At 47.1% G+C, this 18,050-nt stretch overlaps 1 protein-coding gene across 1 annotated transcript in view; it reads right to left on the reverse strand.

Annotated features, from left to right (window-relative positions):
• Cachd1 (cache domain containing 1) overlaps positions 1-5,727 on the reverse strand; it is a 233,878-nt gene extending 228,151 nt beyond the window's left edge. The window contains exon 1 of the mRNA XM_048453156.3: positions 5,031-5,727. Within this exon, the coding sequence (XP_048309113.3) occupies positions 5,031-5,270 (240 nt within the window). The 5' untranslated portion in view covers positions 5,271-5,727. The remainder of the gene's footprint in view (positions 1-5,030) is intronic.
• Between the last annotated feature and the right edge of the window lie 12,323 nt (positions 5,728-18,050).

Below are 18,050 nucleotides of genomic sequence, written 5' to 3' on the forward strand. Positions count from 1 at the left end.
GGCATGAAGCCAGCCAAGGCAGGCATTAGTGCGGAGGAAGTCCAGCCAGCACTAAGACAACAGCAGTCAGCAAAAGTCATTCAATATGCTTTTCCTTGGGTCCATTCTTAAGTTCAACTCAGAGTCACCTATAATAGTTCTGCTTTCTTCTGCTCCAAGTATTCAATTCCAGGAGGAAGAAATAACAATTTTCCCACTAAGATTTTATACAAACATACAAACTAAGCCACATTATTTGCAAACATCTTTTCCTCTAAAATAGTCTGTAAGTCCATCCATATATATTTAAATCAATCAAAACCAGGTTGTGCCTTGGATGGGACACAAATAAGAGAAAAATATAAGCCTCGCCTGAGTCTGACTGAGTCAGCTGATGGTTGCAGTCCAGCCCCTGAAACATCCATGACCAGTCACCACGGATACATGAGGGTAGCCAGAGAGATGAGATTCCACACAGGATCTATACGGGAAGGTGGAGTCGGAGCCAGCCTTCTGGCAAAAGCTCGAGCTACCCCAGCCTCATCCGATGCCAGCAAAGAGAAGAGCAGTGTCTGAGGAGGGCTGATCTGCTCACAGCTGAGGCTGCTGCTTCCACTTTCAGGGCCAGCCTCTGTATACGAACATTCCACTAAAGAGGCCCAAGCAGCTAACTTCCTAGATCACCGCAGAACAGAGCAAGGCTATTCTGTGGCCCTGTGATACCCTGTTCCCCACCCCTGTCTCTCTGCTACAGTGCTCACCAGCACCTTCTGACTCCTCTAGGCCTTATCATTCATCCCGGGTATCATTCTGCTTCCTTTCGGGTCTATTTCCACCACTAAGAGACATAGGGGTGGGAATAGGAGTGGGGACCAGGCCTTGGCCACCTTTTAGCACCAACGGAGTCTAACTCAAGCCCTTTCGGAAAAGAAGCCCTCTACTCCAAATGTGTTAGAGATGTCCCAAAATGACCTAGGGTTTGTGTGGCTCCAACACTGTGTCTTGTTGCACAGGAAGGCTATTTACAGCATTGCTGTTTTCAGCGGACACCTCTGCTGCCTACCCAGGCCCTTCTACGCCTGAAGTCACGGTGTCCTGGTGGCTGCTCTAACTGAGATGAAGCTCCATCTTGCGCTTCTGATACTCTTTCTGAAGGAAATCCCCTCCTCTTTTCTCTCCCTAGGCCTCATACAGCAGCTGTCTGACCAACCTGCTGCTGTGGCTGCCAAGTTCACAGCAAGCGTGCCCAGCACAGCAGAGCTCACACCAAGGCGGGCACACTGGCACCAAGCCAGACCCTTGCTGTTAGGAAGCCTCAATTGTCACATAATGTTAAGTGGGCTTATAAAATGCCTGGTGAAATAGCTCCCAGGGTAGATTAACAAGCAGGCATTGGGGAATTAAGCCTTCTACCTGTGCAATCCTACCTCTTCTTCAAGGCCAGTGGTTCTCAACTTTCCTAATGCTGCAACCCTTTAATACAGTTCCTCATGTTGTAGTGACCCCAACTATAAAATTATTTTTGTTGTTACTATATATAATATATATAATATATACAATGCAAAATTATAATATATAATATATAATGCAAAATTATAACTATAATTTTGCTACTTATGAATCATAATGTAAATATATGTGTTTCTGGATGGTGTTTAGTGAACCCCTGTGAAGGGGTCATTTGGAAACCCCACCAAAGGGTCGTGACTCACAGGTTGAAAAACAGTGTTTAAGGCAAACCCCTTAAAAGGCAATGTAGGAACATCTTCTTGTAATTCCTTAAACACTTGGCACAGAGCTAAAAACTACCACATCCATGAACATTTTTCAGCGACAGCTTCATAGTGACATGTGTTATATATACAGCGATAGCCTTCCTGTGTTGGGAAGCCACACAGCACACCTTAGAAGAATCGCCACCAACCACTGGGCAAATGAAATCACCCAACTAGCAAGTGACTTCTCTGGACTCCAGATCTCAGGGATACCCCTGGGGCTCTTTCCACTGTGCGGTACCATCCACCCAAAGCTAGCTGCAGAAATGAAAAAGTGGAAACAGTCTCCCTGACACCGTCCCTTTCTGCTCCCCGGACCCCAGCATCGATGGCTTCAGTTCCCCAGACTCCCGAGGAGACAATGATGAGGTTTCTGACTTTCACTCATGATCTATGATGTCTGCCGCCAGGGAGGCAGTCTGCAGGGGCGGCTTTCCCAGTAAAACTGATGAATGCAAATCTCATTGCTTAAATATTGGGGCCGTTATTTTTAAGAAGAACAACAGAAAAACATCCAAACAGAAGCACGAGTGGGCAACCTCAGTTGGAAAACTTTCCCAAGGCAATCTGTAAGACAGATTGCCTCTCAGTCTTCTCCAGGAGCAAGCCCAAGAACAGTGTCACGGGAAGCCCTAGTATTGAAAGGCTGCTTTGCCTTCGCGAGTTTCCTCGCGCAGTCTCCGGTGAGCAGTGTGTGCAGCCACCGGCGCTCCAGCAAAGCCACGGGCCTCACTGGGAAGCTACTCTACAGTTTCTCCAAATGAAGAGTTGCTTTTGGAAAATTTCCGCAGGAAAACGACTTAAAAGGCTTGGAAACTGCCTTTAAAAATTAACAGGTCTACTGATAGTTTCTCATAAAATGCCAAGGATAAATAAAACGGGTCAATCCCTTCATGGGGTGGGGGTGGGGCAGACACTCTCTTCCTGCAAAGGGGCAAAGTCTTGATGTCTGTCTCAACCATTGTGTGTGTGTGTGTGTGTGTGTGTGTGTGTGTGTGAAAGTCATCCAGCTCCACTTAATAGCCACATAGGCTATTTGTCCCTGAAGCACCAACTCCACATTCCAGAACAGAGGGCACATCATCTTCATTTTGGGCAAAGGGCCCACATTCATTTCAGATTCACTGAGCAAACCCCAAAGTTCACATGCTCTATGCTAACAGCCAGAAGTCTAACAGGCACTGGATTTATGCACAGGCACTTCTCCCAAAGCTGGCAAATCTAGCTCCTTTCAAAGGAGACTCTCCCTGCAGTTCCCCAGATAGGAGCAAGTGGCAGATCTAGGTACAGCTCAAGAAGAGGAATTTAAATACAGTAAGCACCTCTCTTTTAAAAAAGGAGAGAAGCCACTTCACATTTTGTCAGACAAAACCCTGTCCACAGGAGGTCCCTTTCCAGAATGAGGTTGCAAAGTTGTTAGAGAGACCCCAGTTGGGAGGAGATAAAGGGCCATTTGGGCACACACACCCCCTACATAGACACGAGGTTTTTCCCCTAAGTGTCTCCCTACCTGAATGACAATGTCTCAGGATCAGATTTCACCTTTTGTCAAGGACCTGGGTGAGAAACAGTAAAACTGCGGCCAGAATCTTAGAAACAGCAAGCCTTTAGCTTACAGGAAGGGGAGGGGGTGCCATCCCTCACCCTGTCCTAGAGATGGGGTGAAGGTGGCAAAGGCCGCCTAATCCTGAAAGCAAAACCTCAAATCGCCACACATGAAATCCCTTTTTGCTAAAAGGGGATCCTCTGTGGGAAAACACAATTCTGTGTCTAAATTAACGCATTCACCAATGCAAAGCAAATCTGGAAGTCTTTCATTGCCTCCAAAAGTCCTTCCACTCCTAGGTCAGGGAGTTAGGAACTAGAAAACGCACGTGGAAGAAATTAAAACTGAACCTAAATGTAAAAAAGGTGACAGGAAGTCACCAAAGATGCACTTTCAAAGAGGAGCTGTTATGGTGGAAATAAAGAAAATCCTACTCCATGGAATGTCAGGCCCGGGTTTCTGCAAGTAAGTGAAAATTTACCCTCTCAGCAACTATCACACCACCTTAGAAAAGCCAGCGTGGAGAAGATCTGTGGAACTTGCTTTAAGCAAACTGCAACCTTTTAGGAGGCCAGAGAGGGAGGAGGTTTTAAAAAAGAAAGCCGTCAGAAACCTGAATCCCAAAGAGAAGCAAAAACACCTCGCCCGTGGGAGGTGGAATGGTCAGTCTAGGTTAGAAATCAGAAACCTATTGAGACCACATTCCTGAAAACTTCGGTCTTTCGAAGGCCAATCCCGTCACCATGATTGCAGAGATGCAGGGTCTAGAGAACTAGTCTGTTTCGTTGGTTTCGTACTCGGAATGTCATCTCATCAGTTCTTAAATGAGTGGGCCTTCTCCTCCAAGATAAGAATAACGGCGCGATAGGATCTCTACGTGGTTGCTGTCTAGCAATTTTTACAACTGTGGGTTATTAGTAGCATTGTCAGAAATTCTTATCAGCTGAAGGCAATTAATCTACAACCCTGGAAAGGCCGAACCGGTAAACATGCTGGGAAAAATGGAAGCCCTTCACCTTGTCCTTCCTCCTCCCAGCAAAGGCACACACAAACCTAAAATTACACAGCACACAGCACGCGACCGAGGGCCGCAAGAACGGAAAGCAACAAAAAAGAGTCCCCACAGGGACTGGAGCTGGGGATCTTCCAGGCCAGCCCGTCCCCTCCCCCAAAGCGGCGGGGTAGGGAGAGCTAACCCCGGCTGCTAGGCAGCCCGGACCCTAGCCGTCCTGCGGCTCGGCAGACGCTCTGCCTTCCCTCCCTCGCCAACTCGTGCGCCCGGGATCTTCTAGGACGCTGGAAGGTTTCAAGGGGGGCGGAGTGGTGGGGCCTTGGAGAATGCCCGGAGTCGGGCGGGACTCTGCCCTGGGATGGGGACACAAAGAGGGAAAGGGAGTTTGCAGGAGTGCTGGGTGAAAACAAATCTGCGAAGGAGCAGAGTGCAAACTGGGGAAGGAGCTGCGGGTAGAGCGGAGAATCTCTAGCCTACATAATGGGGCCAGGGCTACGGAGTGGGGGAGTGCTAGGCAAAGTGGGTGAGCTCTGCAAAGGAGGGCAGCGACAGATGAGTGTACGGGACAGAGAGGATTCGATGTGAAGGATTGAAGGAGAAGAGGGGTCCCGCAGCCTGCAAGAGCGCTCATTGCAATGCCCTGGAGCTCTGTGCAGCCCGGAGGCTCTGTGCAGCCGGAGAGCGCTGCAAGCGGGGCGGCGCGAAGAGGGTCCCTTACCTGCATGGTGACCACCCCCAGCTCCTCGGCGGCCAGCCTCCGCATCTGACTCGCCAACACTTGCGCCTCGTCCAGGATGGAGAAATCGGCGTCGGCCACGGCTCCCAGGATCCAGCATGCCACTACGCAGAGCAGCCAGACGGGTGGCCGCGGAGCCCCAGGCCAGTCAGGGCAGCGGGGACAGCGGCGGACCAGAGAGGTCGGCCTCACGGTCTCCTCTTCCTTGGGCTCGCGGGCCATGCCGCCTCCGGCCACTCCCCGCCGACCGGCTCCGGGCGCTGGCCGTGGGAGGCGCAGCCCGCCAAACTTTCCGGTCTCCTGCGCTCCTGGCTCCGCGGCGCGGCGGCGGTGGCTGGCAAACTTAGGGGGCGCCCGGCTGTAGCGCGGGCGCGCGGGCGGCCACCATCGCCCGGCGGCGGCGGCTCCGAGACCGCGACGCCCGCAGGCCGGGCCGGCTGAGAGCACAGGCTGAGCAGCGCCGCCTTTGCTTCCCCGAGTCTCGGCACAGCTTGGAGACGGCGGCGGCGCCAACAGTGCTTGCGCGAAGGCGCGGCTGGGGAGGACTCCGGGCGAGGAAGGAGAGGGAGGTTTAAAAGATCCAAGTGAGAGAAGAGAAAGGAAAGAAAGCGGCGGGGGAAAGGGAGGTGTCTGGTGCTACCACGCTGCGCTCCGACTCCGTACACTTCCCGGCTCCGCTGCTGCCGCGGCAGCGGTGATTTATGGAAAGAGGAGGGAGGCGGGGAAAGTCCCGCGCCCGCCCCTCCTCTCCCTCGCTTGCATGGGGCGACGCCCTGGGACGCTAGGGGCCCGGGACGCTGAGGACCTGGCTTCCACAGGACCCGCCTGACCTGGGAAGGAGACTACTGGGACCTTCTCATGGCTGGTCAGGCGTTCTCTTGCCATTCTCCCCACCTCGGCCCACTCAGGCGATCTCGGGTCCCACGCGTTACAGGTTCCACCCACCCACCACCCAAAGTCCCTTTTAAGTTCGAGAACTCTGACTTTCCGCCTGACAGAGATCTGGGAAGGAGGCAACTGTCGTTTGAGCCTAACTCTCTCTCCTCGATGTTATTAATAACAATAGCTCGACCTCGTGGGCGCAGCGGACTTGCTTTGTAACCAGCTATTGTGTGCCCAGCACCGTACTCTGGGGTCTACCTTCAGTCTGTGTGACTCATTATCCTTTAATCTTAGGACATCCGTAGAAGGTAGTATCTTAATATCGAATTTTAGGTAACAAACACTGAGGCTTGGGGAATTGTAACAAACAGCTGAAGGTCACCCAGAGATGAGCGACGACCCAGAGTTTAAGTACAAGTATTACTTTCAGGCCTTTGCTCTGACCTCCCACTGGGTTCTGTCTGCCTCTCTATGGAAATCCTTCTGACTCCATTACAAGTGAAAATAAAAACCGAAAAGAAAGCCGAAGCCGAGTCCATAGCACTCACCTGCCTTCCTAAATATGGCAAGTCACGGCTAACTTTCCTGTTGCTCCTGCCTCCCAAATCCGGCTCTCTGAGAACTACCGTGTGGAAACAAGTGGGTGGCATTGTGTGTGCTGGAGGGCTGATCCAAGTGTCCGTGTGCAAAGCATCCATTGTCTTTTTCACAGGCTGAATTTGCTCCTAGGGTTCTAGAAATTAGAGCCATGGGTAGGCAGATATGGTGGTTTAAATGAGAATGCCCCCTCTCCATGTTCCTATGTTTGACTACTTGATCCCCAATTGTTAGAACTGTTTGGAAATGATTGGGTGTAGCCTTGTTGGAGGAGGTGAAGCCATTCCCAGTTAGCTCTCTCTCTCTCTCTCTCTCTCTCTCTCTCTCTCTCTCTCTCTCTCTCTCTGCCTCATGCTTGTGTCTCAAGATGTGAGCTCTCACCTACTGCTCCAGCACCACGCCTGCCTGCTGTCATACTTCCCATCACGACTCTAACTATCTGGAACCATGCCCCCACCCCCAATTAAATGTTTTCTTTTCTAAGTTGTCTTGGTCATGGTGTCTTATCTCAGCAATGGAAAAGTAACAGACAGCCGGTTATAGGATTTGCCTAGGACTAACTACCAGAGGCAATGCAGGGAAAGAGATCATATTTAGTGTTTGTTTTACTTGATGGGAACATCTTCCAGCTTCTCTTTGGTTATAAGAACTCAGTATTAAGAACTGACCTTCTGGGCTAAAGAGAGAACTCAGTCAGTAAGTTGCCTCCTAGGTGCAAGCATGAGGACCCCAGTTTAGATGTCCAGCACCCAAGCAAAAACCAGGCCAAGTTGTGGTGTTTCTCTGTAACAAGGTGTAGGGTGAGGGGATGGCAGAGACAGGTGGACGCACCATAGCCAATCAACTCTGGGCTCACTGAGAGACCCTGTTACAAAAAATTAAGTGGAGAGTTGATGTGGGATTGCCCTCTGTATCCTGTGAATACCATTGGTTAATAGAAACTGTCTTAGGCCTATGATAGGGTAGAGTAGAGCTAGGCAGGGAAAACTAAACTGAATGCTGGGAGAAAGGAAGCAGAGTCAAGGAGAAACCATGGAGCCACCAGAGACAGACATGCCAAAACTTTGCTGGTAAGCCACGGCCAAGTGGTGATGCACAGATTAATGGAAATGGGTTAAATTAAGATACGAGTTAGCCAGAAATACACCTAAGCTATTGACCAAACAATATTGCAAATAATATGGTTTCTGTAATATTATTTTGGGTCTAGGCAGCTGGGAAACAAACAAGCAGCCTCCCACAACAGAGAGTGATTGGGGACAACACCCAAGGGCAGCCTCTAGTGTCCTCTACCCCCTCTACCACGTCCCTCGAGCACAAGAATACGTATGTGGGCGACTTCTCTTAGAAGCACCCTTGGGCCCATCTTACCTCACTGGGATCAATTCCCTAACTCCAAATCCCCCAATTTCTGTGGTTTCTGTCATTTTCGCATATGCTTTCATTATGTGGCCATCATGATAGTCCCCTCCCAATCTTGGCAGGACCATTACTTACTGTGATATTTATGATGTTTGTTTCGCTAGGCTGGGCTTCTTGAGTGCAGGATCCTGTCCCCTCTATACCGTCTACATAGGCACATAGTATGTTCTGGGACCTGGGGTCAAGGGGCTGTGTGTTTTAAGCTGCTGTTGAATCATGGGATATGCATATTACACTCTCATCCCTGTAAGTCTTAGGTCCCAGCGCTAGCTACAAGGAAGCTACAGAGAGGGTGACTTTTGTCCTCTGGAGTTCTAACATTTAGCTCAGCAGGTTCTCAATATGCAGGAAAGAATGTGAGACGGTTCTTATCTAACCAACGGGGGAAATCCAATAGTTATTTGCTCAAGGTAAAAAAAAAAAAAAAGTTTTAGATGGAAGTGTCAGGTGCACCCTATGTCTCGGGTTTTCAAACATCAAATCTGTCTCTAAACTCGAAATTTGATGGCAGAGAGAACATGTATGTATACACACTGTCTTCATTACATGTCTAGTGCTGCAATGAACTACACAACCCAAAGCAATTTGAAGAGGAAAGGATTTATGTGGCTTCCATATACAAAGTCACAGTCCATTGTGGTTAGCCAAGGCAGGAACCAGGAGGCAGGAACTGAAGCAGAAGCCATAAAGGTGGGCTGCTTGCTTGTTTGTTCCCCATGGTATCCTCAGTTTGCGTTTTTATGGAAGGGAGTTTTGAGACAGAGTTTCTCTGTGTAGCCTTGGCTGTCCTATAACTCACTGTAGACCAGGCTGGCCTCAGAGTCACAGAGATTACAGGCCTCTGCTTCCAAAATGCTGGGATGAAAGGTGTGCACCCCCACTGCTCAGCTTAGTTTGCTTTTCTTTAATGTATTTATTTTATTTGTTTTTGTTTATTATGCACATTGATATTTTGCCGTGGGTGTCCGGACCCCTGGACCTGGAGTTACAGACAGTTGTGAGCTGCCACATGGGTGTTGGGAATTGAACCTGGGTCTTCTGGAAGAGCAGCCAGTGCTCTTAACCACTGAGCCATCTCTCCAGCCCTTAGTTTGTTTTTAATATACCATGGGGCCACTTTCCCAGGGGTAGCCCCGCTCCTTCCTTATCAATCAATCATTAATCGAAGAAATACCTCCATAGACTTGTCTGCAGGTCAGTCTGATGAAGGCATTTTCCTTTGAAGATTCTTCCAATTAAAATTTCCTCTTCCCAGATACATTTAGGTTTGATAGACAAAACAAAAACAAACCAGCACACACACATATCGATCAAAGTGGATCACCTAATAAGCAATTGCTCCTCGATGCTTTCAGTCTATATTAGTGAAGCCATTTATGTATTGACCACCCCCCCCCCCCCCCGTCGGCATTAAGAATCGTTTTCTGATAAGGCAACAGATTAGAACAAGACGGGCAGGTGACATCAAGGTAGTCAGTCAGTAACATCTGTAGCAAAATGTTTGTTGGAACAGACCTTTATTCTCACACATTTTGTTATGATATGCCAGGAGGGGAACCAGGTGTGGGGGCACATCATGTATCTTTAATTCTACTACTCCAGGGACAGAAGCCAGAGGATTGCTGTACATAGCAGTGATCTGCATAGCAAGACCTTGCATCAAAACTACTACAACCACAGCAATGATGGGGCGGGGCATGACAACCATCGTTCCCATTATACACACACACACACACACACACACACACACACACACACACACACATATATAAAATCGGGGAATACATAGTCACATGCATGTATGTACATGTGATTATATATGGGAAGGTATTTGTGACACTATAGATCACAGATATGAATCTCTGTACATTTTATATATGTATATTTAGTCATACAATATATACATGCATTGTGTGTGTGTGATATGTGTGAATGCACATCTATATATCAAGTGCATGAATCAAAACATGGATTTTGATTCCAAGGGCTATTTTTACCACACAAGTCACCTGTGCAAAGCATAGCTTCTTTGAGCCTGTGTTTCTGTATCTACACAATGTAAACTGTACAACCTGGGTTTTTTGTGGTCAGGCACATGTGGTCCTCAGCATAGCCCATACAAGATGTGAGGGAGGAAATATCACAAGTAAGCTCAGAAAGGCAACCTGAAGGAAGCATGAGGAAAATGCACAGACTCCGTGTCCTGACGGAACACTACCCCAATCCCGATTAACTTCAGGATGTTGTTGTTTCAGATTTGGGGGAGATGTTCTTCCCTTTTGTCCTGATGTAGCCCTAAGGATCAAAGTCCTATCGTTCCATTTCTACAAAGAAGATACCGTTAGCTGTGTAGCTATTTTAAATAATGAAAAAAAGAAAAAAATATAAGAGGGCCATACCTGTTGGGAGAAGACCGTAGATCCCCATGGGCTTTGTCTGGTGGCCTTATCTTCTCTCCAGAGGGTCCCAGTAGTGTTTACTTGTCACCCGGTTGGAACTGGTTCACCACCTCTCCAGAGCAATAACACAAAACATGCTGCTTCATGCGTGTCTGCCAGCAAACACTTTCTCTCATTGTTTCTCCAAGTGTGAATGATTAGCCACCTGCTAGGAACTGGAGCTGCTTTGTTTACTGTGACAGGGCCCAGTAGAGTTTCACACACAGATTCAAACCCCAGGAAATGTTATCCCCAAAATGTTACCCCCCCAAAAAGGAAGAAACTATTAGAAAAGGTTATGGGACGTAGGAAGGCAGGAATGTGGGCTCAGTTGGTATAGTGCTTGCCTAACTTAGCTGAAGCTCTGGGCCCAAGTCCAGCACCACATAAACTGAGCATGGGGGGCCACATGCCTGTGGCCCCAGCGAGGTAGAGCAGAATGATTAGAGGTTCACCCTAAAATATGTGATTTCTAACCCAGCTGAGGCTGGGAGAAACCCTGCCTCAAATTAAGTAAAATGAAGGAGTGAAAAAACAAGAGAATGAGGAGAGGGAGGTGCAAGAAGCTTCACCTACAGTTCTGTCCTTAGACTGAAGCAGATAGAACCAGAAGTTCTGATCCAACTGTATTGGATGCCACTTCCGTGCAAAGCCACTTCCGTGACAGGCCGTTTCTTGGAGCTCATTGGTCAAGAGGCTCCCTCCAAAGACCTCTGCTGAACTCTCGCGGGAATCACTTGTTCAGAGTTCCACAAATGAGATGCGGCGTCTCCAAGTCACCACGAGTCCCCTTTGCACATGCTGAGGTTACAGCGAGGCCTCACATTCAAAACTGTACCTGGCCACAACTCCTGAAGCTCAGGGAAACAGAACTGAGTCTCCGAGCATAGGAACGAGGGCTTGCTTCTTAGCATCTACGTGGCGGCAGATCTCGGCAGGTGTGGCTCACTGTGAAGTGAAAATACCTAATCCCGGAGCATAGACATGCCTCGCTTTCTACATTCTTTTTATTGGTTGGTGAAATCATCTAATCGGGGACCAGTAAAGATGGACCAATGGTGACAGGCAGGAGCTTCTGAGGTCCCAGCGTAGTAAACAGCATGTCATTTGTGAACACTTAATATGCATCCTCTGCCCTATCATTTAACATCAAAACAGAGAAGACAAGACTATCGGGGCTTTAAACAGAGGAAACTGAAGCTCCAAAGGTTTACAGACGTTGACCTAGTTTCTAGCTAGTAGGCTGCAAAGCTGAGAGGGAAACCCAAGTCCCTAGGTTCTCCCATCTCCTGCCACTCTTACTATGTATTTCTTGGAAATAGGAAGAGAGAGGGAGGGGAAGAGAGAGAGAGAGACAGAGAGAGACAGAGGCAGAGACAGAGAGACAGAGAGAATCACAGAAAGTACCTTGGAGCCTCTCTCCGCTTTCTGTTTACTGCCTGGAATGTTCTGTTTTTAATGCCTGTTGTCATAACCAGAAAAGATATAGGACTTTAACCTGCTTACAAGCCGACAAAGCCAGCTTCCCACACCTTCATGAATACTGGCCAAATACAGGAGACTCCTGGCTTAATGAGGAAGGAGTTTATTGCTCACAGCAACTGCAGGAGGCAGAGGGTGAGCCTGTAGCCTGCAAGGCCTGCTTCCCACGCCACTACAGTGTGAAGAGGGCCAGGTGCCACCTTCATGTCACACTGAATGAGAGAAACTCCAACCTTAGATAAGGACCCCAAATCTTTCTTAATGAGATGCAAACAAAAATACTCTTTGCCTGAGGAGAGATCTGTAAAATACTGAGCCGAAAGCCAGGTTTTCTTTTCCTTCAAAGGGAAACTATCTGTACTGGCAAGGCTGTTGACTGAACAGATTCAAAAGTACAATCTGGGGCAAAAAGGAAGTTCGTATCTTATCCCCAGGCGTGCAGATCTAGGAAACGCACTGAAAAACGGTCTCCTTCCTTCACCTCTTCCGGTCTGTGTGCAGGCAGACAAAGAGGTCTTCCCGAACCATCCGATTTGGGGTCCTGCTTCTTATCTCCCCTTCTCTAGACACTTTCTCACGCCAGATTTCTGTTGTTCCTAGACTAGTCAGCCCAGTGAGAATGTGGCTCCTTCGTTTGCAAAGGCTCTGAAAAGGTAAGGAATTTAGCAGACTCTGTCACTCATTCTCAGTATCTGACACAGTACCTGGAACACAGTAAATCTTCAGAAAATAACTGTCAGGTTAATGAAGAGGTGTGGAAAGGCCTAGAGAAGCCCCTAGGAACCTGGGACGGTGGGAAGCGGGTTTACTCTACCTTCGAAGGAAGGCCACGGAAAGCTTTCAAGCAGACTTGGCAACGGAGGAACCAAGGATAAAGGGTTGTCACGGGGGGAGGGGGGTAGATGAGAAAAGGGCTAACCATCGAGTAAGAGAGCAAAGCATTCTAAAAAAGACGTACCGCTTACAGTGTGAAGAATGCAGCTAGCAGTTGGAGGGTTTTCTAGATGCTGCTGAAGACAAAGGCCCACCGCTTCCTGAGCAGCTGCTGAAGGACATTTTCACAGTTCCACTGTAGTTCCCCACAAGATAGAGTTAAGACAAGGACTCTTTTCCTGACAGATTCATCGACTGAACTGAGTAGCAGCTCAAATGTATCTCAATATTTTTAAAAGGCTAATATATTTGAATTGGTGGTCTCCCAGTTGGTGGAACTCTTTGGGAAGGATTGAGGAGGTACGGCCTTGTTGGAGGAGGTGTGTTGTTGAGGGCCAGCTTTGAATTTTCAAAAGTCCACCAACCCCTGCCTTTTCCCACCTTCTTCCCATGTACCCTCTGCCTCCTGATGGTTAGTGAGACTTGAGGTCTCAGCTACTGCTTGGCTTCCTGCTGCCATGTCTTTACTCAGGGTTTCTTCATTCTATGATCACAGACTCTAACCCTCTGCAACCATAAATCCAATCAAATACTTTCTTTCAGAAGATGTCTTGATCGTGGCATCTTATCACAGCAACAGAAAGCAATTAACACAAATCCAAAATTTCTACATCAAAATATAAAGTAGGTTTTTGCTTAAAATAAAACATGCCCAATTACCACTCCCCGCCCCAAAGTTTAAAAACATGGGCATGGTAGCACATGCCTTTAACCCCAGCCTGGCACTTGGTAGGCAGAGACTGGCTGATCTCTGTGAGTTTAAGGCCATTCTGGTCTACATAGTGAGTTCCAGAACAACCAGGGCTTCATCGTGAGACCCTTCTCAAAATAGAGAGAGAGAGAGAGAGACAGAGAGACAGAGAGACAGAGAGACAAATAAACCATATCCAGAGTTATATCCAGAATCCTCATGATCATGTAATAAATATTAATACTAATAACCTAATGACTTAGAGAGTCTTAAAAAAAGGAAGTGCTAGATGGGTTCTGTATTATTTACTTTTCTGTGATTATGATAAAACTCTGATCAAAAGCAACTTAAGGAAGAATCTTCATGTTGTCTGACAGTTCCAGAAAGCTGCAATATTTATTTATTTATTATTTATTTATTCTATTGAGACAGAGTATTCATGTAGCCCTGGTTGTCTTGGAACTCACTACGTTGGTCATGCTGGCCTCAGATTCACAGAGATCCACCTGCTTTGGCCTCCCAAGAGCTGGAACTGAAGGCAGACATGACCGTGCCTGACTGACTGTGGTTCTAGATAGTGGGGAAAGCGTGGCAACAGGCAGCAGATGCAAGAAGCTGAGAGATCACTTCTCACCTGCAATAACAAGCAGAGACAACAAGCAGGAAGCAGGGCAAGTTATAAACCCTGAAAGCCCACCCCCAATATGCACTCCTTCAGCAAGGCTGTACTTATTAAAGGCTCCATAACCTTTTACAGCAGTGCCGCACAAAAGAACAAAGTGTTCAAATATACAGTGCTATTGGGGGGGGCATTTCTCATTCAAATCATAACTAATCTTTTTCTTTATTCTAAAATCAAAAGCTATCTTTCCATGGTCTAGTGACATCTTGACTAGATGATGGAAGGAAGTTAATTATTTTCATTTCACCAATACCGCAACATCTTCTAAAAACAGATATCAGAGGGATAGAATGTAGATGGAAGCTTCTGTCCTGCCCAGATGTTCAGTCCCACCCAGAGGAACACACAGAGGCTTACATTAACTATAAACTGGTTGGCTTATTCTAACTAGCTCTTATAATTTAAATTGACCCATAATTCTTGTCTATGATTTGCCATGTGACTTGGTACCTTTTCTCAGGAAGGCATTCTCATCTTGCTTTCTTTGCTTCTGGCTGGTGACTGCATCTCTGCCTTTCCTCTTCCCAGAATTCTTCTGGTCCGATCACCCCGCCTATACTTCCTGTCTGGTTACTTGGCCAACCAGAGTTTTATTAAACCAATGTGAGTGACAAATCTTTACAGTGTACAAGAGCATTATCCCCCAGCAATAGAATTACCAGGAAATCAAGTCCACAGACCCATAGAGGAGGGATGGTGCTGCCTATGCAGAGAGGCACAGTGCTCACTGGGTAGGGAGGCAAGACGTGGCGCACACTAAGGGGCAGCACTGAAGAGGTTAAACCCACCCGCAGGCTGCAACAGCAGAGAGGGACAAAACAGAGGAGCTCACAGTCGGTGCTGTATCAGGAAACAGAGACATTTGGGGAGTGGGTACTCGGTTCTAGTGCAGGATGATCTCATTTGGTCTCTAAAGCCTGGGAGTCGTCATAATGACAGCTAGCTTCCAGCACCCTCGCTGGGTGTTGGCATTGTGCTAAGCGGCTACAATGAACTATTTCATTTTCTCCTGGGAAAGAACCTGTTACTGGATATAAATCATCATCATTTTCCAGATTAGGAAACGGAGGTTCAGCAAGCTTGCGCTTTGCCCAGATTTTCAGTAGGAAAATATGAAATTGTCATTAGTTAGAGCCAGGTCACCTCTCTGATTGACAGTGTCGTCCTGCCTCGGGATAGCAGAAACTATTGTGATAAAAATCCATTTTCCGAAAGAAGAAACCGTTATAAAAGTGAAGCATGAGGCTACCCCCGTGTAGAGTCAGACTCAGAAACTTAACCACAAACAGCTCGAGGACTAGAAACTGTAGTAGTACCTTCTCGTCTGAACTGGCAGCCCGCAAATAATGCCATGGATGTTTGTTATTAATAAAAAGATTGGCCTTAGCTTGCCTTGTTATCAGCTAGCTCTTATAACTTGAATTAACTCATATTTTTTAATCTATGTTCTGCCACGTGGATCATTATCTCATCTCCATAACGCACGTCTTGCTTCCCTTGTATTTTTCTGTCAAAACCCACCTTTCTTCCCAGCGTACTCTCTCTGCCTGGAAGCCCCGCCTACACTCTCCTGCCTAGCCATTGGCCGTTCAGCTCTTTACTGCACCAATCATAGCAACACATCTTTACGGAGTTTGCAAATCTCCTGCAACAAGAAACACTAATGGTGTAAGTTTTACGTTTTATCAATGTCACCTGGGTGACTTAAACTTGAATAATAACAATAATTTCTATAAAGTTAGTATTATTATCATTTGTGTTTTTTTGATACAGGGTTTCTCTGTGTAGCCCTGACTCTCCTGGAACTTGCTCTGTTAGACCAGGTTGGCCTTGAATTCAGAGACTTGCCTGCCTTTGCCTCCTGAGTGGAGTGCTGGGATTAAAGGTATGTGCCACCACCACCTGGTTCTTGAACTTGAATTATTAACAAATGACTGAGTAGCAAGTGAGAAAAACAGATAATAATTTTAAAGTTCTTCGCTCTGTACTCACACTAGTGGCATTGCTTCACACCAGCAAACATGCATCACAAGCTCACGCCCTGTCTGGTACAGCCTACTGCTTACTACCCAGGTCGGACACTGAGTTACCTGCTGTAAAAACACATAACTCCAGGTGAGGAATTTTCCATAAAGGAGACACCTCACAGAGCGCTTTCAGAACAATGTTCCTTTTGTGCTTCTATCCCACAACGCTGGAGAATGCTAGATTTTCTACTGTAGGGGTTATATATACAGAGCATCGTACCTTGATCAGGGGTCAAGGCTTTTTAAGGGCTTAAGTAACCTCTTGCTAACTACATTAATCTCACGAGACAGAAGCCTCTAGAACAAGCACAGAGGACCTTCCTTACGCTTCTATTTGTCACTCTAGTTTCCCCTGGCCTCTTTCAAGTTACTTTTGACCCCAGACTCCCAACGTCAGTACTCCTGGGTTTGGTGAGCCAAGTTAGATGCATTTCTTCAGTAAACCAGCTCCTGCACATATGGGTATCTTAATGTTGGCATCCTTACCCTTAGCCCACAGCACTGACTAGGCAGTGCCTGGCCACTCTCAAGGAAGGAGATATACAAAGGCAACCTGAGGATGTCAAGGGTGCAATTGGAGTCATTTTTTGAATTATCTTGTTGAATTTGAATGTCATTTCATCCCTCTAGTGTTGAACAGGATGCCTTGTGTTTTGTTTTGTTTCTGAGGATAAAATAGAAAATCTTAACCATACAAGCGCTTTTGAGTCCAGATCCAGGCATATTTCCTGATTTTCTTTCCTGCCCTCCCGCCAGTGTGAAGCTCCATCCTGTGCTCAGACCAAGCAAGCTCCTCCAAGGTCTGGGTCTCCCTCAGGTCCTCCCCTGCCTTGTCTCAGCCCAGTTGCTCCACCTGACCGCTTAGGCCCTCGGAGTTTGGAAGATTCAGCTAGAATAGCTTCCCCTTGGGAACAGGTATGGCTGATGTGGCTTAGGCTCCGATGGACATCACCTTTTTATTCTCTGTTGCTTGTCTCAGCCACAGCTATCTTCCTAAACTTTAGTCTCTTGCTTAAGGGAAAAACAAGCTGTTTTTTTGCCTTTCAATAATTTACTTCTCAGCAGCAAGGGGGAAATTAATACACGTTTGTTGAATCAAGGAAATTATCAGGGAGTAAATGAACACATTCTAGAGAGCAGCAAGGGCAGCAAGTGTTTTCAGAGATCCGCAGTCAGTACTTACAGGGAGCAACACATGATTTGTAGGCATTTTGCAGCCATGTCCTGGGTCCAGAGATCTCTTGTTTACGTGTGCAACGGTCCGTGGAGATAAGGAAGGAACCTAGACAAGCCATCTGCTTTCTCCTTCAGTAGATGCAGTTGTAATTCTGCTTTGATATTTCCAACTAAGGAACCTTTCCAGCTCTCCCCGGAAGTAGTACGTCAGTAAGATTAATACTAAAACCTCAAGTTCTTCACCTTTCCCCTTGAGATAGTCCTTGAGTTTTCCACCCAGCGCTGTGAGAGCCAACCCTGTCTATCCACATGCTCTGCTTACCACTTAGCACATGGTGGGTGTTTAATTAGTGTGAAAAAAAAGAGAGAGTAATCATAGTATGCCCGAGGTGGAAGAAAAAGCCTGTGCAATTTTAATGAGACAATGCGATCAGCTTAAATGTAATTTCTTACTGATAAAAAAAACCCTCCTGATCTGTCTATGAAGTATTAACAACAGGATAAAAATAGTTTTTGTCATAGTGAAGAAGTTATTTAAGCTCACCATCCTCGTTCTTTTGATCATTCATTGATCTAAGAGCCAGTGAATGATGTGGGGGCCACCAAGCCCTGTGCGCAACTCTACGTTTATTCCAATCCTTTCAGTGTCTCTCAGTTGGCTTCCTCCTAACT

The sequence above is a fragment of the Myodes glareolus genome, chromosome 3 (assembly GCF_982192425.1).
Source record: "Myodes glareolus chromosome 3, mMyoGla1.1, whole genome shotgun sequence".
Taxonomy (NCBI): domain Eukaryota; kingdom Metazoa; phylum Chordata; class Mammalia; order Rodentia; family Cricetidae; genus Myodes; species Myodes glareolus.